The sequence below is a fragment of the Xenopus tropicalis genome, chromosome 8 (genome assembly GCF_000004195.4).
Source record: "Xenopus tropicalis strain Nigerian chromosome 8, UCB_Xtro_10.0, whole genome shotgun sequence".
NCBI classification, from domain to species: Eukaryota; Metazoa; Chordata; class Amphibia; order Anura; family Pipidae; genus Xenopus; species Xenopus tropicalis.
In genome coordinates this window covers 143722520-143742290 of record NC_030684.2, presented here as the reverse complement: position 1 = coordinate 143742290, position 19771 = coordinate 143722520, and the positions used below count along the sequence as shown (strand labels likewise).

Here is a 19771-nt window from a genome sequence, read left to right as displayed (position 1 = left end):
ACTATACCACTCCCTGCACCCTGCTGGGCACTATACCACTCCCTGCACCCTGCTGGGCACTATACCACTCCCTGCACCCTGCTGGGCACTATACTACTCCCTGCACCCTGCTGGGCACTATACTACTCCCTGCACCCTGCTGGGCACTATACTACTCCCTGCACCCTGCTGGGCACTATACTACTCCCTGCACCCTGCTGGGCACTATACTACTCCCTGCACCCCGGTGGGTGGGGCACATTCCCGGCTGGGGGGGGGAGGGAGAGGAATGGGGATAAAATTCTCCGAATGGGAAAAGCTTTTTCACCCAAAAGCCGGGAGGCTCCGGCCCCGCACTTGGCAGGGAGGGGGTTATTATGGGCTGGCGGGGCAGTGAGTCACACTCAGGGGCAGGTTGTGGGCAGGTCGTGGGCAGGTCCTGAGCTGGGAGTTTCCTTCCTCCCTGAGTGCAACTTGCGATTCTCTCGCCCAGAGCCCAGACAGGAGCCGCAGCCGAAGGCACAAGGTGAGTACCTGCCCGGGGCCCCACTGCATGCCGGGAAGCCTTGGCCTAAGAGCTTGCACTCACTTTTATTTAACAACTTCCCCGTTTGCATAATAATCGGAGGGTTTTATATTTGCACTGAATGGGGGGGGGGGTAATAATAAAGGGAAAGAGACCTGTGGCCCCAGGAATATAGAGGGGCCCCAGCATGACTATAAGCCAATCACTGAGCCCAATATCTGGGGGTGCGGGGCCCAATACCCTTCCCTCTTTATATTTACTGTATAATCTCTGCCCCACCCTGATGCCCCCCCCCCCCGAGCAAGTGGCTAATGGGAGCCTTACCCTAATTGCCCACCTCCCCTGCTCTGTGCCCACAATGGGACTGTTGTTATTTTGTAACTGACCAACTGCATAGATGTAGGTGTAATGGGGGGGCAGAAAGCAAAGCCTGGGGGGCTCTATTGGTCAGTCGGGTAAGGGGGGTGTTTGAGTTGCCCCACCCTGGCACAGGGAGCCCCGGGCTCAGGGAACGTCAGTACAAAGGGCACGGGCTGTTAGAGACATTAGCGCTGCGGTTGAACTGTAACTCCCAGTATCATGGGAGCCAAGCAGGGCAATGGCTGGGGGAACAGCAGGTTGGCTGCCGGCCCTGGGGCTATTCCCAGGCCCCCCCCCCCCCCCGGTATTCAGACTGATTGCATCAGAGGATTCAGGGTGCCAGTTGGTACCCACAGGGCGGGGCAGTAGGTTTGGGCCCAGTCTGGGTGTGTCCCTGGGATCAGCTCAGTTATTCTGCATTGGGGTAATAAGTACCAGCAATTGCCCCTCTGGGTAATTAGATACAGATTGGGGGGTACCATGTAGCCCAGGGATTGGGGGGGATACAGTGTAACCCGGGGATTGGGGGGGATACAGTGTAACCTGGGGATTGGGGGGGATACAGTGTAACCTGGGGATTGGGGGGTACCATGTAGCCCAGGGATTGGGGGGGATACAGTGTAACCCGGGGATTGGGGGGGATACAGTGTAACCCGGGGATTGGGGGGGATACAGTGTAACCTGGGGATTGGGGGGTACCATGTAGCCCAGGGATTGGGGGGGATACGGTGTAACCCGGGGATTGGGGGGATACGGTGTAACCCGGGGATTGGGGGGGATACGGTGTAACCCGGGGATTGGGGGGGATACGGTGTAACCCGGGGATTGGGGGGGATACGGTGTAGCCCGGGGATTGGGGGGGATACGGTGTAACCCGGGGATTGGGGGGGATACGGTGTAACCCGGGGATTGGGGGGGATACGGTGTAACCCGGGGATTGGGGGGGATACGGTGTAACCCGGGGATTGGGGGGGATACGGTGTAACCCGGGGATTGGGGGGGATACGGTGTAACCCGGGCATTGGGGGGGGTACGGTGTAACCCGGGGATTGGGGGGGGTACGGTGTAACCCGGGGATTGGGGGGGATACGGTGTAACCCGGGGATTGGGGGGGATACAGTGTAACCCGGGGGTTGGGGGGGTTGGGGGGGGCTGATACAATCCTTCCTAGTCAGGACGTTGCTCCTTAGATTGAAGCTTATTCTGCACCTGAGTATAAAGCAATTTACCTGCAGGCAAAGGTGGGGCCCCCCCTGTTTATTTCTTGTTTGTTTGTGAATGATTGTATGCAAATATGCAGCAGTGTTCCACCTATCAGCACACCCCGTGTATTCATTAATATTAATGAGAAACAGTGGCGCCTCCCTGGCGCGGAATGTGGGGGGGTCGGCGCAGTCACATGTTGTCTGAGATACAATGGGGCAACTCCTCCCCAGCCACATAGGGGCCCCCCAATACTGTAGGAAGAGTGGGAAATACCAAGTATGGCAAGTAGTGATGGAGACAGTAGGGCAAGATGGGGACAGTAGGGCAAGATGGGGACAGTAGGGCAAGATGGAGACAGTAGGGCAAGATGGAGACAGTAGGGCAAGATGGAGACAGTAGGGCAAGATGGAAACAGTAGGGCAAGATGGAGACAGTAGGACAAGATGGAGACAGTAGGGCAAGATGGAGACAGTAGGGCAAGATGGAGACAGTAGGGCAAGATGGAGACAGTAGGACAAGATGGGGACAGTAGGGCAAGATGGATAAAGTAGGGCAAGATGGAGACAGTAGGGCAAGATGGAGACAGTAGGACAAGATGGGGACAGTAGGGCAAGATGGAGACAGTAGGACAAGATGGGGACAGTAGGGCAAGATGGATAAAGTAGGGCAAGATGGGGACAGTAGGGCAAGTAGTGATGGAGACAGTAGGGCAAGATGGGGACAGTAGGGCAAGATGGAGACAGTAGGGCAAGATGGGGACAGTAGGGCAAGATGGGGACAGTAGGGCAAGATGGAGACAGTAGGACAAGATGGAGACAGTAGGACAAGATGGAGACAGTAGGACAAGATGGGGACAGATGGGGACAGTAGGGCAAGATGGAGACAGTAGGACAAGATGGAGACAGTAGGACAAGATGGAGACAGTAGGACAAGATGGAGACAGTAGGACAAGATGGAGACAGTAGGACAAGATGGAGACAGTAGGGCAAGATGGGGACAGTAGGGCAAGATGGGGACAGTAGGGCAAGATGGAGACAGTAGGACAAGATGGAGACAGTAGGACAAGATGGAGACAGTAGGACAAGATGGGGACAGATGGGGACAGTAGGGCAAGATGGAGACAGTAGGACAAGATGGAGACAGTAGGACAAGATGGAGACAGTAGGACAAGATGGAGACAGTAGGACAAGATGGAGACAGTAGGACAAGATGGAGACAGTAGGGCAAGATGGAGACAGTAGGACAAGATGGAGACAGTAGGACAAGATGGAGACAGTAGGGCAAGATGGGGACAGTAGGGCAAGATGGAAACAGTAGGGCAAGATGGAGACAGTAGGACAAGATGGAGACAGTAGGGCAAGATGGAGACAGTAGGGCAAGATGGGGACAGTAGGGCAGGATGGAGTCAGTTGGACAAGATGGAGACAGTAGGGCAAGATGGGGACAGTAGGGCAAGATGGGGACAGTAGGGCAAGATGGAGACAGTAGGGCAAGATGGAGACAGTAGGACAAGATGGGGACAGTAGGGCAAGATGGAGACAGTAGGGCAAGATGAAGACAGTAGGGCAAGATGGAGACAGTAGGGCAAGATGGGGACAGTAGGGCAAGATGGGGACAGTAGGACAAGATGGAGACAGTAGGACAAGATGGAGACAGTAGGGCAAGATGGAGACAGTAGGGCAAGATGGAGACAGTAGGGCAAGATGGAGTCAGTAGGGCAAGATGGAGACAGTAGGGCAGGATGGAGTCAGTTGGACAAGATGGAGACAGTAGGGCAGGATGGAGTCAGTTGGACAAGATGGAGACAGTAGGGCAAGATGGGACAGTAGGGCAAGATGGGGACAGTAGGGCAAGATGGAGACAGTAGGGCAAGATGGAGACAGTAGGGCAAGATGGGGACAGTAGGGCAAGATGGAGACAGTAGGGCAAGATGGGGACAGTAGGGCAAGATGGAGACAGTTGGGCAAGATGGGGACAGTAGGGCAAGATGGAGACAGTAGGGCAAGATGGGGACAGTAGGGCAAGATGGGGACAGTAGGGCAAGATGGAGACAGTAGGGCAAGATGGGGACAGTAGGACAAGATGGAGACAGTAGGACAAGATGGGGACAGTAGGTCAAGATGGGGACGGTAGGTCAAGATGGAGACGGTAGGGCAAGATGGGGACAGTAGGGCAAGATGGAGACAGTAGGACAAGATGGAGAGATGGGGACGGTAGGGCAAGATGGAGACAGTAGGACAAGATGGAGACAGTAGGACAAGATGGGGACAGTAGGTCAAGATGGAGACAGTAGGGCAAGATGGGGACAGTAGGGCAAGATGGAGACAGTAGGGCAAGATGGGGACAGTAGGGCAAGATGGGGACAGTAGGTCAAGATGGAGACAGTAGGACAAGATGGAGACAGTAGGGCAAGATGGAGACAGTAGGGCAAGATGGGGACAGTAGGGCAAGATGGGGACAGTAGGGCAAGATGGAGACAGTAGGGCAAGATGGGGACAGTAGGACAAGATGGAGACAGTAGGACAAGATGGGGACAGTAGGGCAAGATGGAGTGTTCCTAAGCCTTAAGGGTAAGACCCATTGAGGGGTTCAGTCCCACAGTAGATCTCTGCTGGACCTTTGTGCAACTCCATGGAAGGCCCCTCAGACAGCGACTCCTATTGTTTCCAGAGATCTATGGGGGGCGGCTGAACCTCCCTGTGGGTCCGTACCCTAAAGCTGTCTCTGGGTGGTGTTAGTTTAATGACACAGGGTGGTCTCCTGGTGTTTAGTCCGGCTGAGCTGTCTGTTTGGGCACAGGCAGGCTGAGCTGTCTCGGTTGGGCACGGGCAGGCTGAGCTGTCTCGGTTGGGCACGGGCAGGCTGAGCTGTCTCGGTTGGGCACGGGCAGGCTGAGCTGTCTCGGTTGGGCACGGGCAGGCTGAGCTGTCTCGGTTGGGCACGGGCAGGCTGAGCTGTCTCGGTTGGGCACGGGCAGGCTGAGCTGTCTCAGTTGGGCACGGGCAGGATGAGCTGTCTCGGTTGGGCACAGAGAGACAGACATTGGCAGGTCACTCCCGGATCTGCAGGGAATCCCGTAGCCCCGGGGGAGGGTGAGAGATCCTGTTTGGGAATCCGGCCCTAAGGGATTAAATAGATTAGGGATCAGGGAACATTCCAGGGATTCCGCATCTGATGTGGCCAAACGACTGATAACCCCGAGTCCATAGTAACTACTGCCCCGCCCTGAGGCACTAACAGCCCCCCCCCCCGAGGCACTCTCTTACCCCCCCTGAGGCACTAACAGCCCCCCCCCGTTACACTCTCTTACCCCCCCTGAGGCACTAACAGCCCCCCCCCGTTACACTCTCTTACCCCCCCTGAGGCACTAACAGCCCCCCCCGAGGCACTAACAGCCCCCCCCCCGTTACACTCTCTTACCCCCCCTGAGGCACTAACAGCCCCCCCCCGTTACACTCTTCTACCCCCCCTGAGGCACTAACAGCCCCCCCCCGTTACACTCTCTTACCCCCCCTGAGGCACTAACAGCCCCCCCCCGTTACACTCTCTTACCCCCCCTGAGGCACTAACAGCCCCCCCCGTTACACTCTCTTACCCCCCCGAGGCACTAACAGCCCCCCCGTTACACTCTCTTACCCCCCCTGAGGCACTAACAGCCCCCCCCGTTACACTCTCTTACCCCCCCTGAGGCACTAACAGCCTGACTTACCCTACAATTATACCCCCCCCGTTACACTCTCTTACCCCCCCGAGGCACTAACAGCCCCCCCCGTTACACTCTCTTACCCCCCCTGAGGCACTAACAGCCTGACTTACCCTACAATTATACCCCCCCCGTTACACTCTCTTACCCCCCCGAGGCACTAACAGCCCCCCCCGTTACACTCTCTTACCCCCCCTGAGGCACTAACAGCCTGACTTACCGTACAATTATACCCCCCCCCCGTTACACTCTCTTACCCCCCCCGAGGCACTAACAGCCCCCCCCGTTACACTCTCTTACCCCCCCCCGAGGCACTAACAGCCCCCCCCCCCGTTACACTCTCTTACGCCCCCTGAGGCACTAACAGCCTGACTTACCCTACAGTTATACCCCCCCCCGTTACACTCTCACACACCTATTACTATAGCGGGGCAATTCTATGGGGCATTTGGGGTGATGATGAAATTGGTGCTGATTGGAGCCGAGTGGGAGCGGCAGGGAAATTCCTGGGATTCCTGGTTCTGCTGAGTCTGTGGGATTGTGGGACAGGGAGACCCCCACCTGAGCCTGGGGGGGGGGCAGAGGGCAGTTACAGGGGCAGATAAACCCTGGGGGGGAGCACAGAGCGGCCTCCCCCTTATCTATCCTGGGGCTGCAGCCCTTACTGGCTGCTCATTTATATTCTCCTGTATGGTAAGGGGGTACAGTGGGAGAGTACAATGAGGGGTACAGTAAGGGGGTAAAGTAAGGGGGCACAGTGAGGGGGTACAGTAAGGGGGTACAGTAAGGGGGTACAGTGAGGGGGTACAGTGGGACAGTAAGGGGGTACAGTGGGAGAGTACAATGAGGGGTACAGTAAGGGGGTAAAGTAAGGGGGCACAGTGAGGGGGTACAGTAAGGGGGTACAGTAAGGGGGTACAGTGAGGGGGTACAGTGGGACAGTAAGGGGGTACAGTGGGAGAGTACAATGAGGGGTACAGTAAGGGGGTACAGTAAGGGGGCACAGTGAGGGGGTACAGTAAGGGGGTACAGTGAGGGGGTACAGTGGGACAGTAAGGGGGTACAGTGGGAGAGTACAATGAGGGGTACAGTAAGGGGGTAAAGTAAGGGGGCACAGTGAGGGGGTACAGTAAGGGGGTACAGTAAGGGGGTACAGTGAGGGGGTACAGTGGGACAGTAAGGGGGTACAGTGGGAGAGTACAATGAGGGGTACAGTAAGGGGGTACAGTAAGGGGGCACAGTGAGGGGGTACAGTAAGGGGGTACAGTGAGGGGGTACAGTGGGACAGTAAGGGGGTACAGTGGGAGAGTACAATGAGGGGTACAGTAAGGGGGTACAGTAAGGGGGCACAGTGAGGGGGTACAGTAAGGGGGCACAGTAAGGGGGTACAGTGAGAGGGTACAGTAAGGGGGCACAGTGAGGGGGTACAGTGGGACAGTAAGGGGGTACAGTGGGAGAGTACAGTAATGGGGTACAGGGGAGAGTACAGTGAGAGGGTACAGTGAGGGGGTACAGTGAGGGGGTACAGTGAGGGGGTACAGTAAGGGGGTACAGTAAGGGGGCACAGTAAGGGGGTACAGTGAGAGGGTACAGTAAGGGGGCACAGTGAGGGGTACAGTGGGACAGTAAGGGGGTACAGTGGGAGAGTACAGTAATGGGGTACAGGGGAGAGTACAGTGAGAGGGTACAGTGAGGGGGTACAGTGAGAGGGTACAGTGAGGGGGTACAGTGAGGGGGTACAGTAAGGGGGTACAGTGAGGGGGTACAGTGGGGGGTACAGTGAGGGGGTACAGTAAGGGGGTACAGTGGGGGGGTACAGTGAGGGGGTACAGTAAGAGGGTACAGTGGGGGGGTACAGTACATGTGGCTTTCTGTTATGGGGTTTGTAGTCAGTGAGGGAGGGAAGAGGTTAAGTCCGGGCAGGTAGGTTCCCACATCGCTATTTTACCTACGGAGAGATTAGTGGCCCATCACTGTGACCCCCCCATCTCAGCACCTTGGGGGCAGCAACAGAGACTCCCCATTAAGGGCTTTACTGGCCAATGACGTGCGTTTCCCCCCCCCCCGGATACTCGGGGTAATTACTCTCTAACGGCAATTTCCTAAATGCACAGAATTAGCCTCTAATTAGGGCTCTTAGTGTCTCACTGATTGGCAGGTAGCGGCTCATCCGGGGCAGGTAATTGGCCACTCGAACTGGGCACGGGGGGGGGGGAAGGGAGTGTATAATTGGCCCCTGACTCATCCCTTCCCATTGGGGGGGCACCGAGGCCTAAATATCTGATCATTTTGTCTTTGTACGAAACTCAGTTCCTCCCACGTACAGTGCCCCCCCCTTATATATTTATATATAGTGACCCCCCCTTAACTGCCCCTTCCCCAGTGTAACCAATCCCAACTGGGCCAGCCTTTCCCCATAACTGAGCCCATTCCCTTTATCAGCTTAGTCGCTCTTCCCTGTACTTTCTCTATTTCATTACTGCCCCCCCTTATATATTTATATATAGTGACCCCCCCTTAACTGCCCCCCCCCAGTGTAACCAATCCCAACTGGGCCAGCCTTTCCCCATAACTGAGCCCATTCCCTTTATCAGCTTAGTCGCTCTTCCCTGTACTTTCTCTATTTCATTACTGCCCCCCCTTATATATTTATATATAGTGACCCCCCCTTAACTGCCCCCCCCCCCAGTGTAACCAATCCCAACTGGGCCAGCCTTTCCCCATAACTGAGTCCATTCCCTTTATCAGCTTAGTCGCTCTTCCCTGTACTTTCTCTATTTCATTACTGCCCCCCCTTATATATTTATATATAGTGACCCCCCCTTAACTGCCCCTTCCCCAGTGTAACCAATCCCAACTGGGCCAGCCTTTCCCCATAACTGAGCCCATTCCCTTTATCAGCTTAGTCGCTCTTCCCTGTACTTTCTCTATTTCATTACTGCCCCCCCTTATATATTTATATATAGTGACCCCCCCCTTAACTGCCCCCCCCCCCAGTGTAACCAATCCCAACTGGGCCAGCCTTTCCCCATAACTGAGCCCATTCCCTTTATCAGCTTAGTCGCTCTTCCCTGTACTTTCTCTATTTCATTACTGCCCCCCCCCTTATATATTTATATATAGTGACCCCCCTTAACTGCCCCTTCCCCAGTGTAACCAATCCCAACTGGGCCAGCCTTTCCCCATAACTGAGTATGTGCCGATAGAGCAATGTGTAATACAAATAGAATGAATAACATGGGGGGGTCTCTACTTTACAGAACCCAACACAGAACCAGCCAAGATGGTGGCCCCCTCTGAGCTAGAACACTCCATGGAGAAACTCATGCTGACTTTCCACAAGTTTGCCGGAGAGAAGAACTACTTGAACCGGGACGACCTGCAGAAGCTCATGGAGTGCGAGTTCTCCGAGTTCCTGAAGGTGAGTAGGAGTTGCCCCTCGGCCTACATGGGCGGTGTGATGGTTCGGCCCAGTTGACTTGCTGACCCTACAGGAGATCTGATTGGCCTAGAACCAGCTTGTCAGATTCCTTCGTGATGACATCATTAGATGATGCAGTCTTACACTTATGATGTAATGATGCATCTCAAGAAAAAGTCCTGCTCCATGCCAACCTGGATCTGGAACCCATGCTGGGAAATGGATCTAGAAAAGAACTCATATCTAGATTTATATATATATCTGCCATATTCCATAACCACTGAATAGAGTTGGCCCCGCCCACACTGGGATGAACGTTATCCTGCCCCCGAGTCGCTCTTTGGGGTTATTGGCCACATGTCCGTAAGGAAACAATTGCCCTTCGGCAAGGCTGGGGGCAAGAGAGAAGAATGGGTAACACTGGCGGCTTAGGCGAGGCTGAAACTGCACTCACTACAATGGCGCTCTAGGGAGCAACGCGCTAGCGATGCTACGATTGTTTCCCATCAGCTTTTTAACCAATTACCCTGTGTCCTTTGCGCCTGTTTAGAACCAAAATGACCCAATGGCCGTGGACAAAATCATCAAGGACCTGGACGACTACCGCGACGGCAAAGTGACCTTCCACAGCTTCTTCTCCCTCATAGCCGGCCTCCTCTGCGCTTGCAACGAGTATTACGTCAAATACATGAAGCACTGAAGGTGCCGACAAACTCGCAATCTGATTCGCTCAGCAGCCACTCCCACGGTCACATGACCAATTCCCAAATAAACCCCAACCTTGTTTTTGATATTTTGCCTTCCAGTGTTGTTCTTTCCTCCGGGGTCCAAAAGATCCGATTCAATCATGATTAACTGGAAAATATACTGTGGTTATGGAATAGGGTATATACGCAGGGAACATTGAATCTAGAACAGTTATGGAGTCAGGGTTCCAGAGGGTGCCGGAGGGAGAGGGCAAGTCTTCATTTCCCAACATGAGTTCCTGATCGTTGGTGTGGGGCATAAATGGTACTGTGCCAATTCCATGTATAATACCCCAGAACCCACAGCAGGATAAATACAGTGCCAATTCCATGTATAATACCCCAGAACCCACAGCAGGATAAATACAGTGCCAATTCCATGTATAATACCCCAGAACCCACAGCAGGATAAATACAGTGCCAATTCCATGTATAATACCCCAGAACCCACAGCAGGATAAATACAGTGCCAATTCTATGTATAATACCCCAGAACCCACAGCAGATAAATACAGTGCCAATTCCATGTATAATACCCCAGAACCCACAGCAGGATAAATACAGTGCCAATTCCATGTATAATACCCCAGAACCCACAGCAGATAAATACAGTGCCAATTCCATGTATAATGCCCCAGAACCCACAGCGGGATAAATACAGTGCCAATTCCATGTATAATACCCCAGAACCCACAGCAGGATAAATACAGTGCCAATTCCATGTATAATACCCCAGAACCCACAGCAGGATAAATACAGTGCCAATTCCATGTATAATACCCCAGAACCCACAGCAGATAAATACAGTGCCAATTCCATGTATAATACCCCAGAACCCACAGCAGATAAATACAGTGCCAATTCCATGTATAATACCCCAGAACCCACAGCAGGATAAATACAGTACCAATTCCATGTATAATACCCCAGAACCCACAGCAGATAAATACAGTGCCAATTCCATGTATAATACCCCAGAACCCACAGCAGGATAAATACAGTGCCAATTCCATGTATAATACCCCAGAACCCACAGCAGGATAAATACAGTGCCAATTCCATGTATAATACCCCAGAACCCACAGCAGGATAAATACAGTGCCAATTCCATGTATAATACCCCAGAACCCACAGCAGATAAATACAGTGCCAATTCCATGTATAATACCCCAGAACCCACAGCAGATAAATACAGTGCCAATTCCATGTATAATACCCCAGAACCCACAGCAGGATAAATACAGTGCCAATTCCATGTATAATACCCCAGAACCCACAGCAGATAAATACAGCGCCAATTCCATGTATAATACCCCAGAACCCACAGCAGATAAATACATTGCCAATTCCATGTATAATACCCCAGAACCCACAGCGGGATAAATACAGTGCCAATTCCATGTATAATACCCCAGAACCCACAGCAGGATAAATACAGTGCCAATTCCATGTATAATACCCCAGAACCCACAGCAGATAAATACAGTGCCAATTCCATGTATAATACCCAGAACCCACAGCAGATAAATACAGTGCCAATTCCATGTATAATACCCCAGAACCCACAGCAGGATAAATACAGTGCCAATTCCATGTATAATACCCAGAACCCACAGCAGATAAATACAGCGCCAATTCCATGTATAATACCCCAGAACCCACAGCAGGATAAATACAGTGCCAATTCCATGTATAATATCCCCAGAACCCACAGCAGGATAAATACAGTGCCAATTCCATGTATAATACCCCAGAACCCACAGCAGGATAAATACAGTGCCAATTCCATGTATAATACCCCAGAACCCACAGCAGGATAAATACAGTGCCAATTCCATGTATAATATCCCCAGAACCCACAGCAGGATAAATACAATGCCAATTCCATGTATAATATCCCCAGAACCCACAGCAGGATAAATACAGTGCCAATTCCATGTATAATACCCCAGAACCCACAGCAGGATAAATACAGTGCCAATTCCATGTATAATACCCCAGAACCCACAGCAGATAAATACAGTGCCAATTCCATGTATAATACCCCAGAACCCACAGCAGATAAATACAGTGCCAATTCCATGTATAATACCCCAGAACCCACAGCAGATAAATACAGTGCCAATTCCATGTATAATACCCCAGAACCCACAGCAGATAAATAAAGTGCCAATTCCATGTATAATACCCCAGAACCCACAGCAGGATAAATACAGCGCCAATTCCATGTATAATACCCCAGAACCCACAGCAGATAAATACAGGGCCAATTCCATGTATAATACCCCAGAACCCACAGCAGATAAATACAGTGCCAATTCCATGTATAATACCCCAGAACCCACAGCGGGATAAATACAGTGCCAATTCCATGTATAATACCCCAGAACCCACAGCAGGATAAATACAGTGCCAATTCCATGTATAATACCCCAGAACCCACAGCAGATATATACAGGGCCAATTCCATGTATAATACCCCAGAACCCACAGCAGGATAAATACAGGGCCAATTCCATGTATAATACCCCAGAACCCACAGCAGATAAATACAGTGCCAATTCCATGTATAATACCCCAGAACCCACAGCAGGATAAATACAGTGCCAATTCCATGTATAATACCCCAGAACCCATAGCAGGATAAATACAGTGCCAAGTCCATGTATAATACCCCAGAACCCACAGCGGGATAAATACAGTGCCAATTCCATGTATAAAACCCCAGAACCCACAGCAGATAAATACAGTGCCAATTCCATGTATAATACCCCAGAACCCACAGCAGGATAAATACAGTGCCAATTCCATGTATAATACCCCAGAATCCACAGCAGGATAAATACAGTGCTAATTCCATGTATAATACCCCAGAACCCACAGCAGGATAAATACAGTGCCAATTCCATGTATAATACCCCAGAACACACAGCAGATAAATACAGTGCCAATTCCATGTATAATACCCCAGAACCCACAGCAGATAAATACAGTGCCAATTCCATGTATAATACCCCAGAACCCACAGCAGGATAAATACAGTGCCAATTCCATGTATAATACCCCAGAACACACAGCAGATAAATACAGTGCCAATTCCATGTATAATACCCCAGAACCCACAGCAGATAAATACAGTGCCAATTCCATGTATAATACCCCAGAACCCACAGCAGGATAAATACAGTGCCAATTCCATGTATAATACCCCAGAACCCACAGTGGGATAAATACAGTGCCAATTCCATGTATAATACCCCAGAACCCACAGCAGGATAAATACAGTGCCAATTCCATGTATAATACCCCAGAACCCACAGCGGGATAAATACAGTGCCAATTCCATGTATAATACCCCAGAACCCACAGCGGGATAAATACAGTGCCAATTCCCTGTATAATACCCCAGAACCCACAGCAGGATAAATACAGTTCCAATTCCATGTATAATACCCCAGAACCCACAGCAGATAAATACAGTGCCAATTCCATGTATAATACCCCAGAACCCACAGCAGATAAATACAGTGCCAATTCCATGTATAATACCCCAGAACCCACAGCAGATAAATACAGTGCCAATTCCATGTATAATACCCAGAACCCACAGCGGGATAAATACAGTGCCAATTCCATGTATAATACCCCAGAACCCACAGCGGGATAAATACAGTGCCAATTCCATGTATAATACCCCAGAACCCACAGTAGGATAAATACACTGCCAATTCCATGTATAATACCCCAGAACCCACAGCAGGATAAATACAGTGCCAATTCCATGTATAATACCCCAGAACCCACAGCAGATAAATACAGTGCCAATTCCATGTATAATACCCCAGAACCCACAGCGGGATAAATACAGTGCCAATTCCATGTATAATACCCCAGAACCCACAGCAGATAAATACAGTGCCAATTACATGTATAATACCCCAGAACACACAGCAGGATAAATACAGTGCCAATTCCATGTATAATACCCCAGAACCCACAGCAGATAAATACAGTGCCAATTCCATGTATAATACCCCAGAACCCACAGCAGGATAAATACAGTGCCAATTCCATGTATAATACCCCAGAACCCACAGCAGGATAAATACAGTGCCAATTCCATGTATAATACCCCAGAACCCACAGCAGATAAATACAGTGCCAATTCCATGTATAATACCCCAGAACACACAGCAGGATAAATACAGTGCCAATTCCATGTATAATACCCCAGAACCCACAGCAGATAAATACAGTGCCAATTCCATGTATAATACCCCAGAACACACAGCAGATAAATACAGTGCCAATTCCATGTATAATACCCCAGAACCCCCAGCGGGATAAATACAGTGCCAATTCCATGTATAATACCCCAGAACCCACAGCAGATAAATACAGTGCCAATTCCATGTATAATACCCCAGAACCCACAGCAGATAAATACAGTGCCAATTCCATGTATAATACCCCAGAACCCACAGCGGGATAAATACAGTGCCAATTCCATGTATAATACCCCAGAACCCACAGCGGGATAAATACAGTGCCAATTCCATGTATAATACCCCAGAACCCACAGCAGATAAATACAGTGCCAATTCCATGTATAATACCCCAGAACCCACAGCAGGATAAATACAGTGCCAATTCCATGTATAATACCCCAGAACCCACAGCAGGATAAATACAGTGCCAATTCCATGTATAATACCCCAGAACACACAGCAGGATAAATACAGTGCCAATTCCATGTATAATACCCCAGAACACACAGCAGATAAATACAGTGCCAATTCCATGTATAATACCCCAGAACCCACAGCAGATAAATACAGTGCCAATTCCATGTATAATACCCCAGAACACACAGCAGATAAATACAGTGCCAATTCCATGTATAATACCCCAGAACCCACAGCAGATAAATACAGTGGCCAATTCCATGTATAATACCCCAGAACCCACAGCAGATAAATACAGTGCCAATTCCATGTATAATACCCCAGAACCCACAGCGGGATAAATACAGTGCCAATTCCATGTATAATACCCCAGAACCCACAGCAGGATAAATACAGTGCCAATTCCATGTATAATACCCCAGAACCCACAGCAGGATAAATACAGTGCCAATTCCATGTATAATACCCCAGAACCCACAGCAGATAAATACAGTGCCAATTCCATGTATAATACCCCAGAACCCACAGCAGGATAAATACAGTGCCAATTCCATGTATAATGCCCCAGAACCCACAGCAGATAAATACAGTGCCAATTCCATGTATAATACCCCAGAACCCACAGCAGGATAAATACAGTGCCAATTCCATGTATAATACCCCAGAACCCACAGCAGGATAAATACAGTGCCAATTCCATGTATAATACCCAGAACCCACAGCAGATAAATACAGTGCCAATTCCATGTATAATACCCCAGAACCCACAGCGGGATAAATACAGTGCCAATTCCATGTATAATACCCCAGAACCCACAGCAGGATAAATACAGTGCCAATTCCATGTATAATACCCCAGAACCCACAGCGGGATAAATACAGTGCCAATTCCATGTATAATACCCCAGAACCCACAGCGGGATAAATACAGTGCCAATTCCATGTATAATACCCCAGAACCCACAGCGGGATAAATACAGTGCCAATTCCATGTATAATACCCCAGAACCCACAGCAGGATAAATACAGTGCCAATTCCATGTATAATACCCCAGAACCCACAGCAGGATAAATACAGTGCCAATTCCATGTATAATACCCCAGAACCCACAGCAGATACAGTGGTGTGAAAAACTATTTGCCCCCTTCCTGAATTCTTATTCTTTTGCATGTTTGTCACACTTAAATGTTTCTGCTCATCAAAAACCGTTAACTATTAGTCAAAGATAACATAATTGAACACAAAATGCAGTTTTTAAATGAAGGTTTACATTATTAAGGGTGAAAAAAAACTCCAAATCTACATGGCCCTGTGTGAAAAAGTGATTGCCCTCCTTGTTAAAAAATAACGTAACTGTGGTTTATCCCACCTGAGTTCAATTTGTGTAGTCACCCCCAGGCCTGATTACTGCCACACCTGTTTCAATCAAGAAATCAGTTAAATAGGAGCTACCTGACACAGAGAAGTAGCCCAAAAGCACCTCAAAAGCTACACATCATGCCAAGATCCAAAGAAATTCAGGAACAAATGAGAACAAAAGTAATTGAGATCTATCAGTCTGGTAAAGGTTATAAAGCCATTTCTAAAGCTTTGGGACTCCAGCGAACCGCAGTGAGAGCCATTATCCACAAATGGCAAAAACATGGAACAGTGGTGAACCTTCCCAGGAGTGGCCGGCCGACCAAAATTACCCCAAGAGCGCAGAGACAACTCATCCGAGAGGCCACAAAAGACCCCAGGACAACATCTAAAGAACTGCAGGCCTCACTTGCCTCAATTAAGGTCAGTGTTCACGACTCCACCATAAGAAAGAGACTGGGCAAAAACGGCCTGCATGGCAGATTTCCAAGGCGCAAACCACTTTTAAGCAAAAAGAACATTAAGGTTCGTCTCAATTTTGCTAAAAAACACCTCAATGATTGCCAAGACTTTTGGGAAAATATCTTGTGGACCGACGAGACAAAAGTTGAACTTTTTGGAAGGTGCGTGTCCCGTTACATCTGGCGTAAAAGTAACACAGCATTTCAGAAAAAGAACATCATACCAACAGTAAAATATGGTGGTGGTAGTGTGATGGTCTGGGGTTGTTTTGCTGCTTCAGGACCTGGAAGGCTTGCTGTGATAGATGGAACCATGAATTCTACCGTCTACCAAAAAATCCTGAAGGAGAATGTCCGGCCATCTGTTCGTCAACTCAAGCTGAAGCGATCTTGGGTGCTGCAGCAGAACAATGACCCAAAACACACCAGCAAATCCACCTCTGAATGGCTGAAGAAAAACAAAATGAAGACTTTGGAGTGGCCTAGTCAAAGTCCTGACCTGAATCCTATTGAGATGTTGTGGCATGACCTTAAAAAGGCGGTTCATGCTAGAAAACCCTCAAATAAAGCTGAATTACAACAATTCTGCAAAGATGAGTGGGCCAAAATTCCTCCAGAGCGCTGTAAAAGACTCGTTGCAAGTTATCGCAAACGCTTGATTGCAGTTATTGCTGCTAAGGGTGGCCCAACCAGTTATTAGGTTCAGGGGGCAATTACTTTTTCACATAGGTTTGGGTTTTTTTTCTCCCTAAATAATAAAAACCCTCATTTAAAAACTGCATTTTGTGTTTACTTGTGTTATCTTTGACTAATAGTTAAATGTGTTTCATGATCAGAAACATTTTGTGTGACAAACATGCAAAAGAATAAGAAATCAGGAAGGGGGCAAATAGTTTTTCACACCACTGTAAATACAGTGCCAATCCCATGTATAATACCCCAGAACCCACAGCGGGATAAATACAGTGCCAATTCCATGTATAATACCCCAGAACCCACAGCAGATAAATACAGTGCCAATTCCATGTATAATACCCCAGAACCCACAGCAGATAAATACAGTGCCAATTCCATGTATAATACCCCAGAACCCACAGCAGATAAATACAGGGCCAATTCCATGTATAATACCCCAGAACCCACAGCAGGATAAATACAGTGCCAATTCCATGTATAATACCCCAGAACCCACAGCAGGATAAATACAGTGCCAATTCCATGTATAATACCCCAGAACCCACAGCAGGATTAAATACAGTGCCAATTCCATGTATAATACCCCAGAACCCACAGCAGATAAATACAGTGCCAATTCCATGTATAATACCCCAGAACCCACAGCAGGATAAATACAGTGCCAATTCCATGTATAATACCCCAGAACCCACAGCAGATAAATACAGTGCCAATTCCATGTATAATACCCCAGAACCCACAGCAGATAAATACAGTGCCAATTCCATGTATAATACCCCAGAACCCACAGCGGGATAAATACAGTGCCAATTCCATGTATAATACCCCAGAACCCACAGCAGGATAAATACAGTGCCAATTCCATGTATAATACCCCAGAACCCACAGCGGGATAAATACAGCGCCAATTCCATGTATAATACCCCAGAACCCACAGCAGGATAAATACAGTGCCAATTCCATGTATAATACCCCAGAACCCACAGCGGGATAAATACAGTGCCAATTCCATGTATAATACCCCAGAACCCACAGCAGGATAAATACAGTGCCAATTCCATGTATAATACCCCAGAACCCACAGCGGGATAAATACAGTGCCAATTCCGTGTATAATACCCCAGAACCCACGGCAGGATAAATACAGTGCCAATTCCATGTATAATACCCCAAAACCCACAGCAGATAAATACAGTGCCAATTCCATGTATAATACCCCAGAACCCACAGCAGGATAAATACAGTGCCAATTCCATGTATAATACCACCACAGGGCAGAATAAAGTGCCAGTTCCGTGTATATGGGCGGGCTGAATCATTTCTTTTTCTAGACAATCTCAGACGGTGAGTCTGATCTTGATCTCTTTTTCTAGACCAGTTCCTTTGCCAGGTCTTTAAATGGAAACTCCGCCCAAAAATTGCTTGCTTGATAAAACAAAATGTCTTCATTAAACCACTTTCCAATCAGTTTTTGATGAGTACATATGGTCACTGTGTGGTCACATGATGTTCTAGACACTACCGGGGTGGTGTGTGTTCAAAAGAGCCGGATTTGATGCCGTATCTGTTCCCACTTTAACATGCTAATTGTATTATTGCCAGTAATTAGGCAATCAGCATTACTGACAGAGCTACATGCAGACGCCCCGCCCCTTTAACGAGCCCCGTCTTGTTCAGTATTTGTTATTCTGCACCTTCCAAGGGCGTAACCCGCACACACGGGGAGTGGGGTGGGAGTAGTTCCCGGCGGAATATCAGGGGAGAAGGAATGGAATTTATCTAAACAGAGGTGGGGGCATTTAGATCCCCGTGCTGCCTGCTTAATCAGCTGATAACATAGAAGCATGCTGCAGACTGCACTCATTTCAGATAAGTCATGCGGAATAACAGGAAGATGGAACTGAAGTCAGGTGGTACAATTGGCAGCTTGGGCCTGCAAAGTGAGTCAGGATGTAGTTGAACATTCACCTCATTCCATTTTGTTTGGTTAAAAACAATGAGAAAACAAAATATCAGTATATTGAGATTGTCGGTCTCTTTCAGGGGACACCATTCCAGTGAGTCTGACCTATGCATATAGGAGGCTATTGCAGGTCAATAACAATGTAACAATATTACTGGGGATGTTTTTGCTTTTTTTTAACCCAATTATCCTGTGTCCTTTGCGCCTGTTTAGAAACAAAACGACCCCATGACTGTGGACAAAATCATGAAGGATCTGGACGAGTGCCGCAATGGGAAAGTGATCTTCCGCAGCTACTGCTCCCTGATAGCCGGCCTCCTCATCGCCTGCAACGAGTATTACGTGAAAAACATGAAAAGGAGGTGAAAGAGGCCAGAGAGCACGACGCTTTGGTGCCACCAAACTTGCCATAGCACCACCCCCCGCGCAGCCAATATCCAATCAGCTCAGCAGCCACTCCCACCGTCATGTGACCAAATCCACCATAAACCCCCAACCTTGTGTTTCTTTTATTTACCTTCCAGTTTCCTCCTTATTTTCTCAATTCCAGATTCCCCCCCCCCCCATGGGGAATAAAAGTGTTCTGTCTCGTCATCATTAAAGGGATATGGTCCTATAACTCCGCCCACTTTGTGAATAGCCTCATTTATTCTTCTACATTATCT

The 19771-nt window shown here is 49.0% G+C and overlaps 1 protein-coding gene across 3 annotated transcripts; it reads left to right on the top strand.

The window, feature by feature from the left end:
• Positions 1–255: 255 nt before the first annotated feature.
• s100a10 (S100 calcium binding protein A10) lies at positions 256–19730 on the top strand. 3 transcript variants are annotated; one of them, XM_031890420.1, is made up of 3 exons: positions 256–505; positions 9035–9195; positions 19320–19730. In XM_031890420.1, exons 1-3 carry the CDS (start codon positions 289–291, stop codon positions 19470–19472), a joined length of 531 nt encoding a protein of 176 aa, XP_031746280.1. In that variant the 5' UTR covers positions 256–288; the 3' UTR covers positions 19473–19730. The 3 variants fall into 3 exon arrangements, with proteins under 3 accessions (XP_031746280.1, XP_031746281.1, NP_001011436.1); XM_031890421.1 differs by lacking the exon at positions 19320–19730 and adding an exon at positions 9746–9986; NM_001011436.1 differs by lacking the exons at positions 256–505; positions 19320–19730 and adding an exon at positions 9746–9986 and having other exon boundaries at positions 9038–9195.
• The last annotated feature ends 41 nt before the right edge of the window (positions 19731–19771 follow it).

Coding starts and splice junctions, on each gene's coding strand:
- s100a10 (XM_031890420.1), top strand. CDS start 289: ATGGGAAAAGCTTTTTCACCCAAAAGCCGGGAGGCTCCGGCCCCGCAC. Junction 506..9,034: donor GCCGCAGCCGAAGGCACAAG/GTGAGTACCTGC, acceptor TCTACTTTACAG/AACCCAACACAGAACCAGCC. Junction 9,196..19,319: donor AGTTCTCCGAGTTCCTGAAG/GTGAGTAGGAGT, acceptor GCGCCTGTTTAG/AAACAAAACGACCCCATGAC.